At 36.0% G+C, this 27,900-nt stretch overlaps 2 protein-coding genes and 2 long non-coding RNA genes across 4 annotated transcripts; 3 read left to right on the top strand and 1 right to left on the bottom strand.

The window, feature by feature from the left end:
• Nucleotides 1-37: 37 nt before the first annotated feature.
• LOC123697590 (zinc finger protein 665-like) lies at nt 38-27,875 on the bottom strand. Its single transcript, XM_045644132.1, has 11 exons — nt 27,552-27,875; nt 26,527-27,427; nt 25,927-26,080; nt 18,245-18,391; nt 17,032-17,183; nt 14,612-14,831; nt 10,651-10,795; nt 9,637-10,537; nt 8,093-8,246; nt 2,666-2,812; nt 38-332 (listed from the first exon to the last, which is right to left on the bottom strand). The coding sequence occupies exons 1-11, from the start codon at nt 27,693-27,695 to the stop codon at nt 173-175; spliced, it is 3,225 nt and encodes a 1,074-aa protein (XP_045500088.1). The 5' UTR covers nt 27,696-27,875; the 3' UTR covers nt 38-172.
• LOC123697129 lies at nt 11,645-12,411 on the top strand. The gene is made up of 2 exons (XR_006752185.1): nt 11,645-11,954; nt 12,339-12,411. It is a non-coding gene; the product is annotated as an uncharacterized LOC123697129 (long non-coding RNA).
• LOC123697130 lies at nt 20,819-22,249 on the top strand. The gene is made up of 3 exons (XR_006752186.1): nt 20,819-21,250; nt 21,432-21,615; nt 22,125-22,249. It is a non-coding gene; the product is annotated as an uncharacterized LOC123697130 (long non-coding RNA).
• On the top strand, nt 22,259-25,298 carry LOC123697128. The gene is made up of 4 exons (XM_045643544.1): nt 22,259-22,981; nt 23,243-23,489; nt 23,615-23,803; nt 24,198-25,298. Exons 1-4 carry the CDS (start codon nt 22,607-22,609, stop codon nt 25,268-25,270), a joined length of 1,884 nt encoding a protein of 627 aa, XP_045499500.1. The 5' UTR covers nt 22,259-22,606; the 3' UTR covers nt 25,271-25,298.
• Nucleotides 27,876-27,900: the final 25 nt, after the last annotated feature.

The raw sequence follows: 27,900 nt of genomic DNA, 5'->3' as shown, positions 1-27,900 counted from the left end.
GGGGGAATACATTTTATTTAATTTTTAAAACAATGACGGATATTTCCGACTGTATTTGCAAAATTGTTACAACAGAAAATATTGTGAAAACTTGCAAAACTGCCAAGATAAGCAGATATTAATTCACAAAACATGTTTTATTTCCGTTAAAAATCTTCAATATATAGGTTCATTAAGTTTCCAAATCCTTTTTAGTACTATCATTTTGTGCATCAGAATTGATATCTTTAGGTACAGTTTCGATTATTTTAAACTGTGGTGAAATATAATGTTGGGGTATATGATGCCGTAGTTCCGTCTTCAGTCGAAAACTCTCTGAACATTGTGAGCACCTGTAAAATAAGAAAAATAAATAAATAATAAATAATTCAGGACAATTTTTACACACGGCACGATCTGATCCCATACTAAGCTTTCCCTTGCGTTATAATTTTAAATAAATACTTATACAGATAATTAACACCCAGACACAGAGCAAACAATTATGTTCATCATACAAATATTTGCCCCGGGTGGGAATCGAACCCACGACCTCTGCCTTGGAAGGCAGGGCCAGTACCAACCAAGCCAACCGGTCAGTAAATAGCAAATTTTTTAGTAGAGTTACTTAGTGTAAACTGGCAGAAATTCAAATTTGGACAGAGATGGATAGTATGGGTGGTAGTCTGGATTAACAGAAAGGTTATTTCTTCCCTAAGTACCATAATGCCAGGTCCAGACTGGTGAAACGTAACATGCAATGTAACATTCTGCCTTTCATTGCATGTTCGCTGCAAGCGTGGACGCATAGCGCGCTCTAACGCGCATTCACTATGAACCTCCCGTATTCGTGTTCCTTGCCCCTTTGTGTTCGTCGAAAAACCGACAAATCACGGATCGCTCCGCGCGCGGCTTGTATGCTCGTAGCATGCGCGTGTAATGCACAATCGCGCGCGCAAGACGTCCAAACTATGAGAAATTTTTACAAAGTGTGTTACCTTTCATGATACATTGCAGCAATGTGGACGGTGAATTATTTTCTCTTTCATTGCATGTTACATTTCATGTTACGTTTCACCAGTCTGGACCCGGCATAGAGTGAAGCCAAAATTCCTTTAATTATTCTAATGTACATTTTTCCAAATAGATGGTAAATAAAATCAGTTGCAGATCTCTACATATTATAAAACTAAGTCCTAAAACCGCCGTATCTGTCTGTCTGTTGCCGAATACATCAAGACTACTGCGCCGATTTTTTTCTGTTTTCACCAATGCATAGCTAACGTGTTTCGTGTTTCTCGAGAGATGATTTAGCAGAGGTATATAATTTGTTAAGTTTTATCTACACAAGAAGATAACTAGTTGGCAAAAATTACGGTGGTATATGTTTATTATCATCTATGTAAGCATATGGTTACATTTTATAATTAAGTTAATATTCTTGTTACGAAATGTCACATGATTAAAGCATTTCCCTAAAAGATCGCAATGATAAGAAAATGAATTATTCATGAGCGGCATTAATGTCGAACTTTCATATTAAATTATTACATAATAGTTTGAAATAATGTAGATTTGTGAAATAGTACAGCGTGAATCACACTTAGACGGATAAATATTGACTATAAGAGGCCATATGTGTACATAATAAATATCTACTCTTGTTTGAAAAAGAAAAAAATGTGTATAAGTATTGTATGTTTGTTTACAATTTAAATACTTTTGGCAACACAGGTTTTTTTTTCCGAGATCATCTTGTGGCATTTGCCATGTAAATGTCAGAATATACTAGCTTTCCGCTCGCAGCTTTGTCCGCGTAGTCAAAGAACCCATATAGATCCCGTTCCTGGATTTCCGGGATAAAACCTATATCTGTACCAAATTTGTGTCTCATACATTCGGGTATCTAAACAAAATAGTCCTTACATATTATAATACAACGCCACCTAGTTCCAAACTGATGAATTTGTAACTAGCTAAACAACTAATATTTATAAATATACAAAAAATTCTTGGAACATGTTCATCACACTTTTTTATTACAACCAAACAGTTTATAGTTAGTATTTATTATGTTTCGAGAGTAGAACACATTTCACATTCAGTAAATCCTAAGAGCAGCCGTACACGGGCAACTCAAGCAGTTAACGGCTGAGCGACGTACACGGACTGCTCGAGCGGTCCGTCGTTGACTGCTCGAGCTGTCGCTACAAACCGCGCAGTTAACGGCTTGAAGCGGTCGTGACTGCTCGAGCAGTCCGTGTACGGTAGTGAGTGAATGTCTATAGTTCACCGCGCGGTCGCGGCTTCAAGCGTGTCAACTGCTTAAAGTGGTCCGTGTACGGCCGCCCTTAATGACACCCTGAAGTCCTGTTCCATGGATGAAAGTATATTACATAAATTGAATAGCCTATCCTAACGACTATACTCATAATCATGTTCAGAAATTGTCCAAAGCGAAACTCTGCCTACGCGCGTATTAAGCAGAGTTTTCTAGTGACCGTAATACAAGACTCTGAACATCACTACCATGAAATAAGGTGTTAATTTCAATGAATGTTTTCGAAACGCCTCTTCGGATATTTTTGACATTTTAAAAGGTTATTGTGAGTCTAGTTGTTTATATTATTTATATTGTATGCTAATGATTTATTCATATCTAAAATAAAGTAAACAATAATCTTACTTATACAACTTCTCTCCAAGGTGCTTTCGTTTATGTTTCTCAAGATCGTTGCTCTGTGAGTATGCCTTATTACAAATATCACATTGGTACGGTTTCTCGCCCGTGTGTATACGGTAATGGCGCGTGAGCTGTTGTTTGCTTGTGAACCTGGAAAGAATAATATTTATTTATTTATTTATTTATTTATTTATTTATAAACACACACTAACATTACAGTTTCCCAATACGATAGTGGTTTTACATTTAATTGGTTACATCGAACTTAGAAATATTTAACATACAAACTAAATACATACATTACTTTTTATAGCATAGTACAAATAAAGCTACTCGCGTGAATTCATCCCAAGTGCAACAAAATATATCCGTTTTGATTGCTATTTCATTGAGTGAACGAAGTGCACGCGTCATAGGTGCCTGACCTAGCAAGTTGGTGCGAGCGGACGGCACCAGCAGCAGCGGAGGCCGGCGCCGGCGCTCCGCGTATCCATCTGGTACATACAAATACATTTTACCCAAGATATCCGCATTATGTATCCTACCTCTAAAAATCCTGAACAGGTACGAGATTAACGCCAGGTCCCTTCTAACCCTCAGCTCGTTATATCCCACCATGCCCAAAACGAATAAAGTCGGATACATAAGCGGATAGAAAGGATAAACCCCATATAATCTCATGTAAAGGTAACGAGTGAATTTATTTTGTATGCGCTCTAGCATGAGATTATATTTAATTTCATGCGGGCCCCAAATAAAGGAATTATATTCCAACTGGCTTCTTACTAGAGTATTGTATAAATTAATAATAGCTCTAATATTCGAAAAATTTCGTGACATCCGCAATATAAACCCTAAGTTTTTAAAAGCTTTCTTACAAATATTTGTTATGTGCTTACTATAACTTAAGTCAGCACTGAGATTAACACCAAGATCTTTAACTTCAGTTACCCTCGACATCTGTGCCCCATCTACGTGGTAATTATACCTTGTTTGGTTTTGAGTACTTTTAGAGAAAGTAATTATCATACATTTTGAGGTGTTGAACTGTAATAAATTCTTTTTACTCCAGTCTACAACTCTATCAATATCGCTCTGAAGCTTCTCACAATCACTTATATCTTTTATTGGCAATGATAGTTTAAGGTCATCAGCGAAAAGCAAGCACTTCGCATAATGAACTACCTTTGGAAGATCATTTATCATCAAAATAAACTCCAAGGGGCCCAAATTGCTGCCCTGAACTACACCAGATCTGGTAAAATACGGTTTTGATGCTTGTCCAGCATAACTTACGTATTGCTGCCTATCCGTCATATAATTAGCCATAAAGTTTAACAGATGCGGAGTGAATCCAAATTCTGCTAACTTTTTTATCAGCACATCATTGTTGACCAGGTCGAATGCTTTTTTGAAATCAAAGTAGGCCGCATCGACTTGTCCGCCGCCGTCAACTACGGGTATAATATCCACCATATAGCTTAGTAGATTGCTAGCAGTGTTACGTTCTGATCTAAAGCCATGTTGAGCATCTGACAAGTGAGATCGTACCTGTGTCAATATGCTTTTTTGCACCGCAGATTCAAAAACCTTCGCTGGTGAGGGCAATATTGCAACAGGCCTATACTCATCCACTCTGTTACCACGTCCCCCTTTGGGCACTGGAACGACGCGACTTATCTTCCAACAGTTTGGGAAAACAGCTGTTTTAAGGCATAAGTTGTATATATGGAGAAGGGGCTTTGCCAACACCAGGCGGCAATCCTTCAATATATATGGCGGTATCTGGTCTGGACCTGAAGATGTCTTTGGCTTAAGTTGACTAAGCGCCTTCAGTACTTCACAAAGCTGTAATTCTCCGATGTGCACTCTTACTGCTCCGTTTAAACAATTTGCTTGTGTTATCGCTAAGTTTACATCTAACTTTGGTTTTTGCTGAATATAAACCGACCTAAAATATTCAGAAAATGCATCCACGCTTTGCTGTGCAGTCATCACCTCGCCATTGTCGCTAACCAGAGGTTTAGATTTTTTAATTACCCGACTATTGTTAATAAACTTCCAAAAAGATTTGGGGTCTTCTATTAAATTCGCTTCAACTCGCCGACGATAACTGTTTAACGCCATTTCAATCGCACATTTTACCTTAGATCTATACCTACTGAATATTTCGTAATCTTTTTGCGATTTACTAGCCTTAAAACGTTTATGATGCGCCGCTTTAATTTTAATGTCTCGAATTATTTCTTTTGTGTACCATTCAGGATAAATGTATCTCGAACATTTTTTTTTTTTTTTTTTTTTTTTTTTATGCTGCGATAGGGGAGCGCTTGGCCACGATCTCGCCTGATGGTAAGCTGAGATGTGGCCTAAGATGGAGCGTGCTTCCCTAGAATGTACCTGTTCACTCTCCTCTTGAAGACCCCCATATTGTAGTCATCGGGGAACACAGATTCAGGAAGCATGTTCCAGTCCCTAGCGGTTCGAATAAAGAATGTCGATCCGAACCGCTTAGTCCGGGTACATGGAACGTCAACCATGTGGCGATGCCTAGAATCTGTGCGCCTCGACGAACGATGGTAAAATGGGGATGGCGGAACTAAGTCGTGCAATTCCGCAGCGCACTCTCCAAAGTGTATCCGGTAAAAAACCGATAGACTTGCCACTCTGCGACGATGAGCGAGGCTCTGGAGGTTTTTGCCTACTAGCACATCGTCGTTTATGAGCCTCTTGGCACGCCTCTCAATCGCCTCAAGCGACTCCAGCTGGTACTTGGCAGATCCATCCCAGAGGTGAGAGCAGTATTCCATGCACGAACGGACTTGTGCTTGGTAGAGATTGAGCAACTGTCCCGGGCTGAAATACTGCCTCACCTTCGCCAGTATACCGAGCTTTTTTGAGGCTACTTGGGCTTTGGATTCAATGTATGAACCAAAATTAAGAGTAGGCGTTAAGGTGATTCCAAGAAGCTCGAGGCGGTCAGTTATCGGCACGGATACACCTTGGAAGGACGGAGTCAGGTTGAATGGACTCCGTTTTGCGGAGAATAGACACGCCTGGGTCTTGGACGCATTGAACTTGACCAGATTGGCCTCACCCCACTCGGAGACAGCCTGTAAGGACAAGTTCATGCGTTCGACCATCGCCTCCCGTAGCGACTGGATTTGTGCTGCACTGGCTCGCGCGCTAGATGCATATCTCTCCACAACAGTGCTATCGTCTGCGTACCCATAGATACCGGGTCTCAGCAGATCGTTAATGTGTAGCAGGAAGAGTGTTGCGGAGAGAACTGATCCCTGAGGGACCCCGGCATTAATAGCCAATTGGTCGGACGAGCAGCCGTCGACGACTACTCGAATCGACCGGTCTCTCAGGAAATCTGAGATCCAGGCGCAGAGACCAGCAGGCAGACCGTAGGATGGAAGCTTACCAATAAGACTATCATGCCAGACCCTATCGAAGGCCTTCGAGATATCAAGGGAGACAGCAAGTGCTTCACCATGATTCTCGATGGCCTCGCTCCAGATGTAGGTGGCGTACGCTAGAAGATCCCCAGTGGACCGGTTTCGGCGGAACCCGTATTGTCGGTCACTGAGGAGGTCGTTCGCTTCTAGGTGTGCCAGGAGCCGGCTGTTCAGTACACGCTCCATAGTCTTACAGAGTATGGACGTGACTGAAATTGGCCTGTAGTTGGAGGGGTCGGCACGACTGCCTTTTTTGGGCACGGGCTGCACGTTGGCAAGTTTCCAAGATTTTGGTACTATTCCAGTCGTCATCGAGAGGCGAAAGAGGCGCGTCAAAACAGGAGCAAGTTCAGGTGCACAGGTTTTAAGAACTATGGCTGGAATTCCATCAGGGCCACTGGCTTTATTCACGTCAAGATTCCGCAGCGTTTTAAGAACCTCAGTCTGACGGATGCGAATTTCCGGCATGTTCACCTCGCATCCAGGTAGACTGGGAGGTTTCGCATTTGCGGGATCAAGACGAGAATTTTCCGCGAAAAGAGAAGCAAAAAGGTTCGCTTTCTCTACGGCGGTGTGAGCCAGCGACCCATCCGGTTTCAGCAGTGGAGGAAGTGAGGGGCGGCAGAAATTCGATTCAACCGCCTTAGCCAGGGACCAAAACGCTTTGCTACCAGAGGGGTAAGAAGCCAGTTTGTTCCCTATACGGCTGACATGGTCAAATCGAGCTTTCCGTAGAGCCTTTTTGCAGGACTTGGCGGCCCGGTTGAAGGCTTTCTTCTTCTCTGACAAGTCCTTGGCCTTGCGGTGTCGAGCATCAACCCAAGCCAGATATGCTTCATGCTTAAGCGCTTCAGCGCGTCTGCAATCGGCTCTGAACCAGGGTTGAGCTTTGCTGGAGGTGGCTATATCGGAGAATGGAATAAAGTACTCCATTCCCTGCCGCAGCACATCAGTCACAGCATCCGCACAGGTTGAAGGGTCTTCAGAAGAAAAGCAGACAGGCCGCCAGGGATAAGATGCAAAAAAGGAACGCATCTCGTCCCAATCTGCTGACTTGTATCGCCACACGCGCCGAGAGCCCCTGGGACTGGGATCGGGCGGCGAGTAGACGGATACATACTTTATTTTTCTTCTTTAATGGCACACAGGAATCGAAAATTGAATTAAAAACATTATAGAAATACTTCAAGCTCATATCTAATCCTAAATTATAAAAATCCGTCCAATCTACTTGTGCTATTTTAGAATAAAGTAAAACAAAATCGGCTTTATTAAAATTCCACTCTAAGGAAGTATTCGTACTCACATCTGTGTCTGAGTAAGGAGCGGCAGCGGGCGGGCTGCGCGGCCACGCCGAGACCAGCAGCGGCGGGTGGTACGCGTCCACCGTCACCAGCGGCTCGGACGCTTCACATACACTAACCAAACTTCCTTCACTCAATGCACTCAACACTAAAATATATGCTTTATTGTAATGGAATAAGACTCAAAGTGAGATGACTGGATTTAAAATTTAAATTGTGTGAACCTATAATGGATACTATGCTTTATTGCAATAAGATAATACTCAAAGTAGAGTGGCTTGATTTGTATTTTATCTTAAGTATGGTATAGGTTCGAAAATTTTAAATTAAAGTTTAATAATTGATAAAATACGTTTCATTTTATCCAAATAATATTCGTTTTCTTTATGTTTACACCTCCTAGTGTTCAAGTTTTGTACTACAATGAAATTTTACCATAGTAAAAGAAATCATAAAGTTATCTATTCTAATCTTGCAACTCCTGCGTTTTATTAATAAAATTGTCAAGAGTGTTTTCACAACTTCTAAGTTAAGTTCTGTTCAAATAATTTATCTACAAAAATTACCAATAAATAAATATTTTTTACCACCATAAATTAAAATATGTTCTAATAAAAGAAGTTCTATCTATATATATAAACTTATCTATATGTACCACTTACTTCATAGGACAAACATCACATTTGTATGGTTTGATACCCAAATGTCTCAATCTGTGCTTTGTCAAAGAACTGCGACTTGTAAACGTAACTCCACACTGATCGCAGGCACATACTGGCTCCCCTGTATGTGTTCTTATGTGCGACTTTAACTCTCCTATAAACATTAAAATTTACACTTATTTATATTATCAAACTTACTTAAGGCCGTGTACGCGGTCCGTGCGCTGTTTGGCTCAAATATGTGATTTTTCAAACCAGATTGTCCAACAACCACTTATCTTACAAACATATGAATTACTAATAATGTTAGGAAATTTTATTGTCTATGTAGTTAGTTAAGAGTTTTTTTCAATTAATACAGTATTTGTGAATACCATCAAGATAACTGAGCCGATGATTACTTGATTTCACTTTTAGTGTCAATTTCGAAGCTAAAAATATCTGAAATTGCTGACAGATCTAACACACAATTTTTTTAACTAACTGCAAAAATCCTTATTAAAATAGTTAGTTAAAAGATTTTTTTATTTTGGACTCCTAACTTACGAAATTAAAATCCACAACAATGTGAATTTTTTTAGAAATTATAGTCGACAAAATGATTATTTTCACCAAGATATTTGACTTAATTGAATATAATTTATACATATTGCAATAAAAGAATGTCTTACTTATAAGATAAAATTTAAAAAATCAACTAAGGTACCTCTATTATTTTTCTACAATTTTTTTAAAAGTACTATAAAACACTGCGCGCGACCCGATTCAAATCAGTCGGCAGCGAGCCTTTCCAGAGAGAGGACATGTTGCTCGGCGCTCTCCTGTGGACCTATGCTGTTCATAGTAAAAGGATAGCGCAAGCCGCGATCTATCGTAATAGATCGCGGAGATTTTGACTTGCGTTAAATTGAATAAGCGCTCTTAACACATTTTAAGCAAGAACACACACACACAATCACCTACACACACAACTCACCACTCTTTAATTAGACTGTTTAATATATAAACAATAATTGTAAATCTCGTAATTGACGTATTGTGAACATAATTAGATTAAATCAATTAATATGAGTGTTCTTAATTTGTACTTGTTTATTATATTTTTTCTAGGTGAATAAATTTCCTAGTGTTATTTAACATGATTAAAAGATTATTTAAGTACACAACAAACATCAAATTATACCTATTTGTAAATTGTCCATTGCAATTAAGTTTTAAAAAACAATACTTGATCATAATATTATGTCTATATCTACATCTACACTAATATTATAAAGAGGAAAACTTTGTTTGTTTGTTTGATTGTAATGAATAGGCTCATAAACCGATGAACCGATCGATGATGGACCGATTTTAAAAATTCTTTCACCGTTCGAAAGCTACATTATCCACGAGTAACATAGGCTAGGTTTTATCCTAGAAATCCCACGGGAACGGGAACTATGCGGGTTTTTCTTTAAAACGCGGGCGAAGCCGCAGGCGGAAAGCTAGTAGGTAATATTTCAGAAAAAAAATTACATTACATTAATATATAACAAACATACCTTTACTAGCAAACTGTTTAGGACACATAGTACAAGGAAATGACTTCAACCCAGCGTGCCTCTTTACATGCTGATTTAAATTCGTACTCGAATGAAAGCTTTTCCCACAAGTGGGGCAAAGATATGACTTATTTGTATGTATACCCATATGAGCCTTAAGCGTTGCCAAATGGGCAAAGGCCTTCTGACATAACAAACATACATGTGCCTTTATCCCTTTATGGTGATTCATATGTTCCAAGAACCTATTCTCTAAAGCAAATGTCTTAGAACATATAGAACATTTGTAAGGATGCTTTGAAACATGCGAAAGTTCGTGTTGTTTCAAAGGACTGAGTTTCTTGAACACTTTGCTACAAACCGAACAAGATAGTACTCTATCCTTTTGTATGTGTTTTCTTTTGTGGGCAGATAGAGAATTTATGGACTTGAATGTTACGGAACATAATTCGCAAGTAAATTTTTCATCTTCTTTAGATTTATTGGCAAGCAAGTCATTCAGGTTTTCATTGTTAGCTTTTGTTTTATCTAGCTTGTTAAGTTTTTTATAATGATACAATCTGTGCTGTTTTAATTTCGATTCATTTTTGAACTTCTTCTTACAGAACTCACATTCATTAACATCTGTTTTGCTTAAAGTGTCACTAAATCTATCATCGTCTTCTTGTTTTGGTTCTGTTTTAAATTTTATGTTCAACTTAGTGTCCACAAATTCTTCTTCAATTTTAATTTCAATATCATTTTGTATACACTCTTCATGGTTGGTTGTTATTTCATTTTTGTAAATGTCTTTTAGCTGTATGTCAACATTTACTGCTAACTTTCTGAACTCGTTAAATGAGATAAGGCAATTGTAACATTGTTCACATATATTTTTTGGTAAGGCATCGTCTTCTTTGATCTGAAAAATCGTTTATTTCATAATTTTAGAATGTAGGCAAAACAAGCATCAAGATAATATATAGACTAGGATTAACTTTATACAAGAGTTCATCAATCAAACACGTTACATACATTTAAAGTTGTACAAGAGTTCAATAAATTCACAATATTAATTGAATTATCTAAATTGAGCATATTTATCATAACATCAGATTTTTTACATAAACATGTTCGACAACAACTATCATATACTTCCAAAGTTGCACTTTTCGCCATTTATATAATATTATTACATTTTTTTTTTTGTGTACATAACAATAAACAAAAATAAATCAAATTATTTTATTGATGTCGACAGTCAGTCGATAGTTTCAAGAAGCTTATATCAGTGCTTATATCTAATACACTGGAGATTTCGGTATGAACATTGACGTGTAACAAGAAAATATTGCCCAGTTCATGTTTTTTATCACTTTCACACCTAACTTGGTATTGCCACTGTTAATACGAAGTTTTCCCAAGGCTACTATGTATGCTGTAATATTCTGTGCAAAAGGTTAGTTTTTGTACATGAGTTTGTTGATAAATTGCCAACAACGTCATTCAGAAGCATTGTTGGATGAGACAATTATTATTTATGCTAAATAAACTAAGTATCTGAACCAATTATTAAAAAGCGATACTCCCTGATTATGGGTAGTCACCATAATAAAATTGTAGCAACTCTCACTTTGTCAATATGGCATGTGTGTCAAAAAAATTGCGTCGCTTCGAATATTTAAGTTAATATTGTTGCTTATTTAATGAATATTTTCCGAATATAAAGAATGCATTGTATTGTGCAAAATTGCAGAAGTGTTTGGACACCAAATTCTGGCATAGAATTTCACAGGCAAGTGTATATTTACGTTATTTACAATATTCCTCAATACTCCTGCATTTACCTGTTTAGAATCATTTCAATGGCAAAAATTGTAAAATTTTGCATCATTTTAGAAAGCATTCATGTTAAATTTGTTATTTTCCTAATACTTTATCATTTTTCAACAAGTTTTCAATAAACAAAATTAACAAGTAAGGTAACCATGATGACGAGTTTTTATGGATAGTGAAGAGAATATATTGTACAGTGCGACATAAAAGAGATGAAATTAATTAATTTGGAACTAATTTTTTTTCATTATCTGGCAACCCTGAATTATCAATGCAGCTGTCAAGTTGAATAAAAATTTGTTGTTTATTTGGTGAAGTTGAGATAAAATTGTTATTTTAAACAAGAAATTTACTCAAAAAAGGAGAAATCATGAAAAAGGTTAAACGTAGCGGTGTCCGTGATGCCATATATAAAGTTTTCATTCGGTGTTTCTCATAATTTCAAGCTGAAAAACGAGAAAAATATTTGGAAAACGTTTACAGACGTACAGCAGATTATACCGGTGAGATTCTATTTATTTTTGCTCAGTACTACGTAAAATAGAATATTCCATTAGTGACGAGTGTTTAATGTACGTATCTATGGCGATTATTACGTTTTTGAAATTTAATTTGAGGTTATTTGTATGTAAACAAAAACTAGTTTTTATAGTGCGACCAGCACAATTTGAGTCAAGAAGTTATATCCAATCCAACCAGCCTTAAATAGTATAGTGATAACTACTTTCATACAGCTATCTATGAATCCTTACTTGCTACTTACTAGAGTGGACGCAGGGATCCAAAGTGAGTCTTGGCCTCCGACATAAAAAAAATAGTTTTAAGCTACTAAATAAATATGTTAAATGTACTATTTGATTTTATTCATCTTAATTCGTTTGTTATAGGGGTTTCTGAAAGCACAGTACGCAGGATAGTGGAGCAAGGGAGTAAAAATGAAGGAGAATATCTACAAAAAATGAATAAAAATATGTAGTTTTCAAATCACCTTGTTTTTTTTACCTGACGGACCCAGAAGGAGCGTAATGTGTTTGAGCCTTAGGTTTGAGCTGTATGTATGTATGTTTGTTTGTTCGTATGTTTGATTCTATGTGCGCCTCTGCAGTCTAAATGGCTTGACCGATTTCTATAAACTAATTCCAAATACATTTAAGTAAAATTTGACCTAGGTAGGTCATTTAAAATACTAATGTATTTTTGTCTTAAATTTACACGATGATGAATGAAACAACTTTAAATCGCGGTATTTATTACTTTTTATTTTTTTGATTTTTATTCTATAGTATCAAGATTGCTTGCGTCGCAGTATCAGTGTTGCTATATGAGCGACGGTGGCGCCCTCATTTTTTGTCATCTCTTTTGTGTCGCACTGTAATAACAATATTATGATGAAATTTAGAACACCATTTTCAAGATTTTTACTAGTAATGAAACAACACTCGACATCGGTATTGCACTCACATGTAGTTATAAGATTGTTCATTTTTACATTGAAATTTATACTTTTTTAACTTACCTCATATTTTTTGTTTTAGGTATTTCAGCTTTCCAAAAAGTAAAATAAAAAGAAATATATGTGCCCATCAAGGTTACTGAGGATTACGACCCAGAAAAAAATACCTTTTGAAAAATAAACTTTGTAAAGTTAGCTGAAATTTGTGCAAGGCTGCTATAAACAGTTTTTCTTTGATGATTCTGGCTTGAAATTGACCCGTCGAAGCAACGCGTTTAAAAAGATCTGAGTAGCTAACAATTTGGTAAACAGCATCTGATGCAAAACACAACTTTCCTCTATTTTCAAAGGATGTTAATGCTATATATCGGTTCATATCCAAGCTTTGTAGCCAAAAGTTATTTATAACTATCATTCTATACCAATTAAAATTGTATGTACCTACCTATAAAGTATGACCATAATATTATAATATAAATACTGTTAAAAATATATGTCGTTATTATTTATAGACCATGATTTTTAGTTTTTTCTATTTTGAAAAATCCTGAATTTACAAACCAGCGTGGTCACTCAACAGAAAGAGACAAATAACATGACTGACGTCATTGAATGTCATAGTTTCTTGTTTCAAGTTAATGGTCATAGTGCAATCTCCAGTGTATTAGAGGATATAAGCTTCTTGGATAGTTTTCGAGCATGTTTCGAGTTTTGAACCTCTCCTCTCTCCTCTACAACAAATGCCATTGTCAAAAGTGACATTGCCATTTGCTATAGTGCGGATACAGTGGAGAAAAAAAGTTCGTTATAGAATTCACATAAAATAATATTATATTCATGGTAATTAGTAAGGTATAGTGTGGGTATAGGTAAGTCAAGAAAAGAAATCCAAGGTTTAATTACACAGAACATTTGTTTTTACTGTTCTGTGTTTAATTATATAAATAAATAATAATAAATAATATTTTAATTCCAGATATTTCATTATATTAGATCTTTCACATTTTTACTCTTCGATAAAATATTTTTTTTTGTCATATTTGACCAAGAAGCTTACATCTGCTTACATCTAATACACTGGAGATTTCGGTATGAACATTTGACGTGTAACAAGAAAATATTGCCCAGTTGTTGTGTTTTATCACTTTCAGACCTAAGGGCGTATTCAGAAAGAAAGCTTGAAACTTGTAAGCGCTTATCGGCGCTTGTCAATGCTGGTTCGTTCTACACAAAGGAAGCAGGTTGAAGCAGACCAAAACAAATTTTATATGGCAGCCACCAGCATTGTTGAAGCTTGTCGGAACTTGTCGGCGCCGAACAGCGCTTATAGGCGCATGTTCATATATTTTCCTGCGCAGGTTACCAGCGCTGACAAGCGCCGATAAGCGCTTATAAGCGCTTATAAGTTTCAAGCTTTCTTTCTGAATACGCCCTAACTTGGTATCGCCACTGTTAATACGAAGTTATTCCAAGGCTACTATGTATGCTGTAATAATAAGTGCAAAAGGTTAGTTTTTGTACATGAGTTTGTTGATAAACATGTCCAAAAACTGGGCATTTCTGAAAATATACAATGACTATGAATTTATTTAATTAACTAACTTACGTGTTGAAATTGATATTTTTGGTTTTATGGCATTCAAATGCTTTTTCATTGCATTTCATTTTCGTTTATTTTTTAGCACGGCACGTGCGCTCGCCGCTCACATCCGCCTGCCTGCGTCCACTAGACGGGTCGGGGCGGGCCGCAGCGCACCGCGCGCCGGCAGAAATCCGTCTGCGAAGCGATATCCGCCAATGCGTTGCGGCCCGCCCCGACCCGATCCGTCGCTAATGGACGATGTTTCATACAAAACATAGGCTGGCGTATTTTTGCGTTGCGATGCGGCCCGGCCCGATTCGCCTAGTGGACGCCAGCCTTGAATGACTGTATCGGAGATAACTTGTGTAAAGTAAAAGTTTGTAACGTGGATTATTGTAACGGTAATGTAGTTTATTGCAGGATTTGTGTGTGCTATCTGGGCTGCAGTCCGGGGTAGTTGAGCCTTCATTTGTGGTGAGCAAGCGTCGTGTCTATGTCATGTGGATGTTGTTGGTGTTCTGTAAGGTCAGTATAGCCGAGCGGTATAGTTGTCTAATCCCGGGATGAAATACCGTAGTGCTGTAATACGAGAAGGGACGTAGGTACGAGGACGTACGATTGTCAGTATGGCCGAGGAGTGGAGAGTGGAGAGAGTCGTGAGTTTGGATTTTATATTGTTGTGTAAAAAAAAAGCAAGAAAAGAAGGAAAAAAAATAATCCATAAAAAAAATGATGCAAAAAAATGATGCAAAAAAAATGATGCAAAAAAATGATGCAAAAAAAATGATGCAAATAAATGGTGCAAAAAGAATGGTGCAAAAAAAATAAAAAGAGAGAGCGAGTTATTGAAGGGAGTCCGGTCCAATAACTCGGCTATAGGGATTGCAAGTCCGGTCTAGCATTTTGGCTATATGGATTGCAAATCCGGTCTAGCACGCTACAGGGAAACAAAAAAAAAAGATTTCCGGTCTAGCACGCTACAGGGAAACAAAAAAAAAAGATTTCCGGACTAGCACGGTTGCTGAAGGGCTTGCCGTACCAGCACATTGTTTTATTTGTCTTGTTCCCAGGTGCTCAGCCCCCCTAGCCAAGTGGCTTTCTGTTAGCGTAGCGTTCAATAGAATAGACTACGAATGAATGAGATTGACGTAAGCTGTAGATAAGCTGTAGATTTATCTACAGCTTACGTCAATCTCATACATTCGTAGTCTATTCTATTGAACGCTACGCTAACAGAAAGCCAATTGGCTAGGGGGGCAGAAGTCGCTCGAGGACGAGCGTACCTATGTCAGAATGGCCGTGACGGCGCCACCGTCGAAGCTTTAAAAAATAACGAACGGCGAACCGATAAAAAGCAGCGCGCGCGCACGACTCGGGTCCCCGTCCGATTAGGGCCCTTCTGGCCTCCTCCACTCAAGCGACAGCTCAAGCCGAGGTTCGTGGTCCCCGTCAAGGGGGGACGCCCTTGTGCATGTCGCTACCAGGGTGAACCTTCAGTTCACCCCCGCGTCCGCGTTAAAATGTAGAAGCCCTTCTGGCTAACATTGAGAAACACCTTACAAAAAAAAAAAAAAAAACGACTCGGGTCATTCGTTCGCCGACCGTTGCCCAGTGCACATCTCTCACGAGCTTACTATAACTTATTTGTGATATTTATTTTTATTAGTGGTCATAATTGTAATACCAAGTGATTTTGTGGAGACCTTCGTGTTCTTTTAAATCAATCTCGGAGCCTGACGTCTACACATTCAATAGTAACATGTAAATATGTATTCATAACCTTTTAAATTGTAAATAGAATGCGGAAGACGTAACAACTATAAAAATATTATTTCAGATTCATGTTAAAAAGACAAAATCTTTGGCAAATAACACACGCGGTTTTGGATTGTATTTAGCACATTTTAAATGCAAGAAATTCCTATATTTTGTTAAAAAAAAAGGCTAATGCTTGCTAATAAAAATACATAGGTATGTATTTTATACTTACATTGTATATTAGCTAAACAAATTCCTTTTTGTTCGCACAATTACATTCCGTAAAATGCAATTATAATAAAGTATTGGTTGTTGATCTCAATCACAATCTCATCTCAATTATCACAATAAAATAAAAAAATAAAAATAAAATAAAATGCAATCCGTATCATTTTTTTAATTACCAATAAAAATAAAAGAAATGATTAATTAAGTAGTGCTTTATTTATAAATAAGTCTTAAAAATAAAATTGAGAAAAGTTCCTTGACACATTATATTAAGTGTGGTGTTTTTTAAGGTTTTTTCTGATTTTAAGGGTCATGTGTTTGGTTTATATTATAAACAAAAGATAATCACCATCACCATAATCATCACTTATTTAACTTAAGCATGGGGGAATACATTTTAATTAATTTTTATAACAATGACGGATATTTCCGACTGTATTTGCAAAATTGTTACAACAGAAAATATTGTGAAAACTTACAAAACTGCCAAGATAAGCAGAGATTAATTCACAAAACATGTTTTATTTCCGTTAAAAATCTTCAATATAGGTTCATTAAGTTTCCAAATCCTTTTTAGTATCATTTTGTGCATCAGAATTGATATCTTTAGGTACAGTTTCGATTATTTTAAACTGTGGTGAAATATAATGTTGGGGTATATGATGCCGTAGTTCTGTCTTCAGCCGAAAACTTTCTGAACATTGTGAGCACCTGTAAAATAAGAAAAATAAATCCATACTAATATTATAAATGCGAAAGTAACTCTGTCTGTCTGTTACTCAATCACGCTAACTACTAACGCTCGTACGCTCGTACGTACACTAACCGCTCGAGCGGTCGGCGTCAACTGCTCGAGCCGTCGGTTGTTGACCGCTCGAGCCGTCGCTACCAACCGCTCGAGCGGTTGATTTTTTTGACTAGTCAAGTCATTGATTTTCAGGGGGGGAGGCAGCCGTCGACGGCTCTAGCGCAGTCAACGGCTCGAGCAGTCAGTGTATGCCTCACGACCGCTCGCGAGCCGTCAACGGCACGGTGGAATTTCGTCATGCAGTTGACGGCTTGAAGCGGTCGCGACGGCTCGAGCCGTCACGTGTACGGCGGTGAATGAATGCCTATAGTCCACCGCGCGGTCGCGGCTTCAAGCGGTCGGTCTCAACTGCTTGAAGCGGTCCGTGTACGGCCGCCCTTAGTAAAAACTAAGAGCAGCCGTACACGGGCAACTCAAGCTGTTAACGGCTATCGGTCGTACACGGACTGCTCGAGCGGTCCGTCGTTGACTGCTCGAGCTGTCGCTACAAACCGCGCAATTGACGGCTTGAAGCGGCAGCGACTGCTCGAGCAGTCCGTGTACGGCAGTGAATGAATGTAGTTCACCGCGCGGTCGCGGCTTCAAGCCTTCGGTGCCAACTGCTTGAAGCGGTCCGTGTACGGCCGCCCCAAGTTTAATGGCCCCCTGAAGTCCTGTTCCATGGATGAAAGTATATTACATGAATTGAATAGCCTATCCTAACGACTATACTCAATTCATGTTCAGAAATTGTCCAAAGCGAAACTCTGCCTACGCGTGTATTAAGCAGAGTTTCCTAGTGACCGTGATACAAGACTCTGAACATTACTACCATGAAATAAGGTGTTAATTTCAATGAATGTTTTCGAAACGCCTCTTTGGATATTTTTGACATTTTAATAGGTGATTGTGAGTTATTTATATTGTATGCTAATGATTTATTCATATCTAAATATATATATAATAAAGTAAACAATAATCTCACTTATACAACTTCTCTCCAAGGTGCATTCGTTTATGTTTCTCAAGATCGTTGCTCTGTGAGTATGCCTTATTACAAATATCACATAGGTACGGTTTCTCGCCCGTGTGTATACGGTAATGACGTGTGAGGTGTTCTTTGCTTGTGAACCTGGAAAGGATAATATGCTTTATTGTAATGGAATAAGACTCCAATTTAGATGACTGGATTTGAATTTTTAATTGTGTGAATCTGCAATCTTACTAATATTATAAAGCTGAAGAATTTGTTTGTTTGTTTGAATGCGATAATCAGGAACTAGAAATCAAGAACTACTGGTCCGATTTGAAAAATTATTTCAGTGTTAGATAGCCCATTTATCGAGGAAGCCTATATATTATGTCATTACGGTAAGACCAACAGGAGCGGAGCTACGCGGGTGAAACCGCGAGGTGCAGCTAGTGGGATAGTTGTCAAATCGGACCAGTAGTTACGGGCACAATATACAGATACATACAGTAAGGAAACTTCATACAAAATGTTCGAAATGGCTCCCCCCCATCAAGCGTGTTTTCGAGGGTATTGAGGGGGATCGATAGTAGCGGGTGACACATCCACAGATTTTGAATGACAAAGATACATAGTATGGAAAAAAGTTTAAAGTGATGTCATTTCACATTAAATAAATATCGATTGTTTCAGTTTGTAGCCCTTTCAATAAATATATTTGTAAATACCGTATCTGACTACAAGTTAAAAAGAGACTATTTTTTAATTTCTATAGATATGGCAGTATGAGTTTTAAATTATGTTGACATATTTTCTACCAAAATGATAGCTACAAATAGTACCTATATTAGGAGTCCAGTCTGTTTAAAGATCGCATCTATTTTTTACGCAATCTAGAAGAGCACGAAAATCTAAAAAAATGGAAACCTTACAAAAATCTTGTTTAAATTTATGTGCATAATTACGTAAATATTAGGGAAGAAAAAGATAGTTATTATAATTATTGTATTTTTATCGATACGTGGCGTCTCCACTTTGTCAAGCACTAAGCCTGTCAAACTATTTTCTTTTTCTTCCTAAAACAAAAAGGTAGAGGTTCTATGCTCGTATAATAATAATTTTAATTTATTTTTGCATGTTTTGTGTTTTTTAATTTATATAATTTAATTTATCGTTTTAAAAATAATTTAAGTAGTAGGTATACCTACATACAAGTATTGTAAATTCTGGTTTAAAATAATTATTGAATATATGTATAATACAAATATCAAGCATTATAAATAATTTAGGTACATTAAATAGCCTTCGGCGTCCATAACAAAACAAGATTTCGAAATATAGCACTGATAAATACGTATTTACTTTTACAAGCTGTATTAATTCGGATTGTTTCTTCTTGTAAATTCATATTTAGGCTACACCATTTTTGTATTTTAACGGGTTTTAATCTCAAAATTACCACAAAATCAACTGTGAAAAAAAGCAAACAGAAATATAAAGGCCGAATTGATATTTCGTTTTAATAACGACATTTGCATTTGCGAGCGAACTACATCTCACCAAGCTAAGTTTGCACCTCGCGTCGTTTACGTCACACTGAGGCTTAGGTAGGTACGGGCTGTAAAAAAGGATCCACTATGACTTTAAAAAAGTAAACAAATGTTTGTTAGATTTTACTTTGCATTTGTTGTTTTTAACATTATACATATTTTACGGGTACATACCGCATTCCAGCGAGGTGTAAACTTAGCTTGGTGGAGATATAGGTACCTACCTACTTGAATACTACTTAGTTACCTTACGAAATTATTCGACATTTTTCGCAAGTCAGTAAAACAAAAAGTGTTTAAAAATTTGAACGATTTATTAATTATTTTCATCGCCTTCTAGAATTCGTATTAACTCTTCAGTATTCGTCATGATACATTTCTATCATGTACATTTATCGACATACGAACGTAAAACTTCATGCACAAGCACAACACTGATGGAAAATTCCAGAAGTCGGCACTCGTATATGACGTAAGAAGCGGTCGTCTTTATCCGACCGTAGCGCTGGGCGTACTAACAAAGTAAGTTTCGGAACATGTAGGCTAGGGATGGGAACCATCAATTGAATCGCTGACATTTCATATGTAAATTTACTTAATTTTAAAGGAATTAAATGAAATACTCACAAATATTTGTAAACAAATGTTTTATTAACAATTGCTGTATTTGTTTTAAAGTTAATTAGTCAGTATAACGAGAAATATTTTGATTTATGTTTATTTTTGTATCGAAAAATCTTGGCATATGTCACGTCTCTCATGTCGGATTTTGTCGTCATGGGCGTTGCACATCAATACAATTTTTTAAAAATAATGTTAGTAATTCATCTAACTTTGGACCAGGGGGTGTCAACTCTATACGTCGAAACAGCGACATACCTACAAGGGCTATTTCAAGTGTGGCGATAGTTAAAAAAAAACGGATAGACGTAGTATGCCAGACTAAAAAAAAACATTTTTCATACCACTAATGTCAAGCTAATGTCATTTCTGACTGATGACGTACTGACGTCTGGCTATGACCAAACAAGATGGAGGAGTTGTTTGTTTTGCCGTAGCGTTGTGCAAACTGCAAGCAAAGAGATTTTAAACACTACGTTAAACTGTTTTGTTGTAAGTTTTTTTTGTTTGTTTCGACTCAGTGCGATCCAAATATCTTGAGAAAGTGACTCTGAATTGTGTGTTGCGAGATATTGACTCAGTTTATGCGTTTTGAGATAGTGACTGTACCTACCTACCCATGTGTTTTTTGAGAAATTGACTCTGTTTCTGTTTTTTGAGAAAGTGACTCTGTTTGACTGTTTGTGTACATATTTCGAGAAAGTGAAAGTGACTCTTAGAACGTGACCATGTCGTCGGTAATAAACGCCGAAAGTCGACGACGATGTTATAAGTGTGGACGTTCACCGGCTGAGGACTCACTAACTACATTGTTTCGCTTTCCTAAACCCGGAAAAACGAACACATTACGGTATGTATTCATATAATTTATGATGAATTACCTACATGTTGAATATTGTATGAATTGTATCAGGGCTTCGGTTCGAATACTTAATATAATATAGTAGTTTAATAACATTTAAATTGATTCTGGTTCACAATCAACCATCCTATAGTCAGTTTATTTTGATGTAGTTATAATTTTGTTTCAGCTGTGAATTATGGGCAAAGTACTGCTTTCCTGATAAACAATACTGGTCACCAGAATTCCAGAATAAACTTCATACAGAACATAAAATGCTCTGCAATAGACATTTTCCAAAGACATCATTTAGTGATTACCCGGAAACTTCAAAGAAGCTTCACAGATTTGCAGTACCTAGTGACATCAAAGAGGTAACTCAGTTATTTATTTAGTACACATAATATAACAAATATAATCTTTTAAAATTGTCACAAAATATTAAGTTTATAGATGTAGTCAGTAGTTTCATATTAAAATGTTTGCAGTATGTAAAACAATAAATGTTGGTTCAGAGCTCTATGGGATACACTACTAATATTATAAATGTGAAAATTCATGAAGATGTTTGAAAGCTTATTACTTAACGAATCTTAAACGGCTAAGCGAATTTGGATTAAACCTGTCACTCAGAAAGAGCATAATCTGCTTAAAATATAAGTTAGTCTTTATCTCAGGAAAATAAACAGTTCCCGAGTGATACACAATAAGTTTTCTGTATTAGATAAGCCAGCCCAGCTGGAACCGCATGCAAAGCCTATAGAAAAACAAAGGTTATATAGTGTTTAAGGGATTTTGAGATTGTATGTTAGATTTTACAATTATTGTTGTAGTAGTAGATTATGATTATTACTACTACAAAGTTTTTTTACTTAAATTTCAGGCTGAACCTCAACCAGGTCCCTCATATTGTCAGGTGCAAGTTTTGAAAGATGTGACCAACTGCTATTCTGAACCAAAACCAGTACCAACCTATAAAAAACCAATACTTGAACCTCTACCTGGGACTTCGCATGGGTTGCATGCTTCGTTTGAAGAAAATAAAGTGCTAGGAAGTGTGTGTAGTGAAAGGCAAACTAAAACCCCAAAAGAAAAATATCTGTTGGCAAAATGCAGAAAACATTTCAAACATATTTGCCAATTGCGAAATAGAATAAAAAAATTGAAAAATAAGGATATTCTAAAAGAATTAAATAAAAACGAGTCAGTTGATAAGTTAATGAAAAAATTGACTCCTACATTTGCCTTGTTGCTGCAAGCACAGATAAAAAACATAAAAAAAAAACCAAAGGAAGGAGATGGACAACAGAAGAAAAAATAACAGCACTGAGACTATATAAAAGATCACCAACTTGCTATAGACTGATGAGAAGATTGTTTTGTCTACCAGCTCCATCTACCTTAAAATGTCTTTTGAGCAAATTCTCCCTCGAAGTGGGAGTCAATAAATGTATTTTCTCTGTGTTAAAAAGAACAGCAGAACTTCAATGTGCATCTGACAATGAATACATCATCATGTTTGATGAGATGTCAATTAAAAAAAATATAAAATATAATCAAAAGACAGATACAATAGAAGGATTCCAAGACCATGGACTTCAAGGCAGATCACCAAAATTAGCAACACATGCTCTAGTGTTCATGTTAGCTGGCATTAGAAAAAAGATTAAGCAGCCTGTGGCTTACTACTTATCCAGCGAGTATGTAACAGCAGACCGTCTAGCAGTCTTGATAAAAGAGGTAATGTTATCAAAACAATCCAAAATACTAACATTAAAGCTACCTATCTAATAAAACACAGAACTCCATTTTACTGTTATCTTTTATCTTTCTGAAATATTCTGCACACATATAATATTTAGAAAAAAGTAATTTGAAACATAATTATAATGTTAAAGAATAATTTTAGATTTGTACTGAAAGTAAGTAATATCATAACCCAAATCAGTTTCCACAAATTAAATTAAATAATCATGTGTGTTAATTTGTCAATTTTTTTAGATAATACGTGAATGTCGTGAGGCGGGTCTTAGCATAGCGGCAACGGTTTGCGACATGGATGGAGTAAATCGACGAGCTTTGTCCATCTTGGGTGCCACTAGTGAAAAACCCTCCATTACTATTGATGATATAGAGATTATCAGTATGTATGACCCGCCTCATCTTCTTAAGTGTTTCAGAAATCTATTTCTGAAATACGATATCCAGTGCACTACACAAATTACATCAAACAACAAAAGTGGAATAGGTAAGAACTAATATTATTTGTTCTCATTTAGTTTGTAGTAGTGTGTATTATGATCTAAAAATGCTAAATAGTAAATACCTACACATTATTTTTTTTTTTAAATTAAATGAACTTCTTTATTTTAGGTGTTGCAAAATGGAGCCACATAAAAACTTTTTATGATCTGGACAATCAGAACCCCAATTTTGTATTTGCTCCGGGCTTAAAATTAGAACACCTCAATCCAAACAGCAAGCAAAAAATGAAGGTTAAATTGGCGGCACAAATCTTAAGCCATACGGTTGCTGCTGGGATGTTGGCGAAAATTTCAGAAGGTATATTAATAATATAGTTTTTACTTTTTAATAATATTATTTCAATCTATTAACAGAACCCTGTTTTTTGGGGTTCCATACCCAAAGGGTAAAACTGGACCCTATTATTAAGACTTTTTGCTCGTTTTATTTTAACTTTCGTTATAATGGCAACAGGTAGACGCTTGAAATATTCACAGAATATTTAGTTACATATTCACTTTAAGAATAAATAATTAAATTAAAATAAAACAAAAATTAACGGGGCTCCCATACAACAAACGTGATTTTTTTTGCAGTTTTTATAGATAATGGTGCGAATTCCTTCGTGCGCGAGTCCGACTCGCACCATGCCGGTTTTTTTTTATTATTCGTTAAGCAAAGAGTTTAAATACATTTTTACTTTCATTTTCAGGAGTACTGACTTCAGAAGCAGCTGTAACTGCAGGTGTTATTTCAAAAATGGACAAGCTATTTGATTCTGTTAACAGCGACTCCTCAGATTTGCGCCGCGGGAAAATATATGCGACTAATTTAAAAGAAACCACACCACATCTCCAGTTATTTAAGGAAATGAAATTATTTTTTAATACTTTAAAATTCTTAGGCTGCACACGCACACCGCCTTCAAAAGAAGGATGGGTGTGGACTCTGAATGCAGTCGAACTTTTATGGAATAAACTCCGAACTAAACATTCAAATGTTCAAAGCCTTGCCACCCGCAGACTACAGCAGGACCCATTAGAAAACCTGTTTGGCTGCATTCGGGGTAATTGTGGTGCTAATTACAATCCCACTGCTGGACAATTTGTTGCAGCCTTAAAAACTTCTATGTTAAGCAACCTAGCTCACCTAAGCACTGGAAACTGCGAAAGCGATTACTGCGAAAGTATAATTGATAATTATAAAGAGATATTGACCAAGTCCACAAACATATGCACAAATGATACAATTTTACAGAATTTTTCATATTCCTCAGATTTCTCTGAGGAACTTGAAAATGTATGTACTGCTGAACCATCAACTGGTGAAGCTCAGGCATGTGCATATGTTAGTGGATTTTTAGTTAAAAGACTTGATTGTACCTGCACAAACTGTCATAATATTTTAATTTCTAAGGAAAAAGGGTCAGTTGAACATTTATTTATTCAATTTAAAGAATACTCCGAAAAGCAGAGCTTGAATTATCCCCATAAAAATATAATAAATTATGTGGAATCCTGTGCTTTGGTGGCAAACAGAATGTTTGAAGATATAGGACACGAAAAGCAAGTACTTAAAAGAGTAAAAGAAAAAATTATAGAATCAGTTGATCATGAGTTTTTAAAGGCTTGTCCAGCACATTGGGAAAAAAATCTCAATTATTTTATTCACAATGTATCATATATTTGTATAAAGAGGCACTGTATATTAAAAAATCGTCAGTTCTCAGAAGAAGCTTCGAAAGCTTCTTTAAAGAGAAAAATGGATGTTTTAAAACACAAATGAAATTAAAAAATAAAGAAAATTATTATAATTCCTGAGTTTTTTTTTTTGCTAATGTTTGTAGGTCATGTTTTTGAAGTTACATTTTTCTTTCTGGTTGTGCAATAGAAATGAAAAGTTATGTCAAATTAGCATATATGACGTAGGTACCTACGTCATATATTATGCTAATTTGAGATAATTATTCATTCCTATTGCACAACTAGAAAGAAAATTTCAGTTTTGAGTAATTTTCTCTAAAATATTTCAAATATCCCGCCCTAATCGCGTTCTTTAGTTGTTCTGGGGGTGCCACTAGATGGCGCGCAGCAAAACTGTCTTTACTTTTTTTGTACGAAGTCGTCGTTCTTCTCCCTAGAGTATATTTGTTCTGTGCTTTGGACGTTATTTTTAGGACTTCTAATTAAGAGACTAAAGTGTATTAAACTGTAAATGATTACTTAGTTAACTATTTGCCTAATATACTTAAACATATTTTTGATAGAATGCAGCGTAATTAAATAAAAAAACTGATTATACGAGCAGTGATATTTTGGTCGAAAATATACGACTCTGGCGGTGGTCTGGCCCGAAAATATTTGTCGGATTAATCCGACGTAGGCGGTTAAAAGGTTAAAGGAAGTGCTATATCTATATAAACTTATCTATGTTCCACTTACTTCATAGGACAAACATCACATTTGTGTGGTTTGATACCCAAATGTCTCAATCTGTGCTTTGTCAGAGAACTGCGACTTGTAAACGTAACTCCACACTGATCGCAGGCACACGCTGGCTCCCCTGTATGTGTTCTCATGTGCGACTTTAACTCTCCTATAAACATTAATTAGTAAAATTTACACTTGTTATTTATATTATAAAACATACTTAACATATTTTAAGCATGAACACACACACACATAAACGCACACACGCAATCACCTACATGCACAACTCACCACACTTTAATTAGTTACTGTATAATAAATAAACAATAATTTTAAATCTCGTAATTGACGTATTGTAAACATAATAAGATTAAATCAATCATATTGTAAGCTGTGAAGTTTTCATAAATAAATAAGGCTTTTTTTAATATGAGTGTTTTTAATTTGTACTTGTAAAATATTAATTAAGTACACAACTACAAACACAATTATATTTGTAAATTGTCCGTTGTAATTAATTTTTTAGAAACAATACTTGACCATAATATTATGTAGGTATAGGTAATATTTCAGAAAAAAAAATTACATTACATTGATATATAACAAACATACCTTTACTAACAAACTGTTTAGGACACATAGTACAAGGAAATGACTTCAACCCAGCATGTCTCTTTACATGCTGATTTAAATTCGTACTCGAATGAAAGCTTTTCCCACAAGTGGGGCAAAGATATGGCCGCTTATTTGTATGTATACCCATATGAGCTTTAAGCGTTGACAAATGGGCAAAGGCCTTCTGACATAACAAACATACATGTGCCTTTATCCCTTTATGGTGATTCATATGTTCCAAGAACCTATTCTCTAAAGCAAATGTCTTAGAACATATAGAACATTTGTAAGGGTGTTTTGAAACATGCGTGAGTTCGTGACGTTTCAAATGACTGAGTTTCTTGAACACTTTGCTACAGACCGAACAAGAGAGAACTCTATCCTTTTGTATGTGTTTTCTTTTGTGGGCAGATAGAGAATTTATGGACTTGAATGTTATGGAACATAATTCGCAAGTAAATTTTTCATCTTCTTTAGATTTATTGGCAAGCAAGTCATTAAGGTTTTCATTGTTGGCTTTTGTTTTATCTAGCTTGTTGAGTTTTTTATAATGATACAATCTATGCTGTTTTAATTTTGATTCATTTTTGAACTTCTTCTTACAGAACTCACATTCATTAACATTTGTTTCACTTAAAGTGTCACTAAACCTATCATCGTCTTCTTGTTTTGGCTCTGTTTTAAATGTTATTGTTAACTCAGTCTCCACAAATTCTTCACTTTTAATTTTAATATTATTTTGTGTGTACTCTTCATGGTTGGTTGTTATTTCATTTTTGTAAATGTCTTTTAGCTGTATGTCAACATTTACTGCTAACTTTCTGAACTCGTTAAATGAGATAAGGCAATTGTAACATTGTTCACATATATTTTTTGGTAAGGCATCGTCTTCTTTGATCTGAAAAATTTTATAAATCATAATTTTAGAACGTAGGCCAAACAACTAGATCAAGATAATATCATATAATATATAGACTAGGATTAAGTTTATTCAAGAGCAAGAAATCAAACACGTTACATACATTTAAAGTTGTACAAGAGTTCAATAAATTCACAATATTAATTGAATTATCCAAATTGAGCATATTTATCATAACATCAGATTTTTTACGTAAACATGTTCGACAACAACTATCATATACTTCCAAAGTTGCACTTTTCGCCATTTATATAAGTATTACAAAATTATTCTTGTGTACATAACAATAAACAAAATATTCAGTTAAGACGAAATAAACAAATTATTTTAGTTAATCAATTTTTTTTATTGAGATTGTAACTAATTAATCGTCGATAGTTTTCGAATGTCGATCGGTTTTCGATTTTCGAATTTTGAACCAATGTTTTGAACCTCTATATCAAATGCCATTG

This window comes from Colias croceus, chromosome 14 (genome assembly GCF_905220415.1).
Source record: "Colias croceus chromosome 14, ilColCroc2.1".
Classification (NCBI taxonomy): Eukaryota; Metazoa; Arthropoda; class Insecta; order Lepidoptera; family Pieridae; genus Colias; species Colias croceus.
This window is presented reverse-complemented; position numbering and strand designations above follow the sequence as displayed.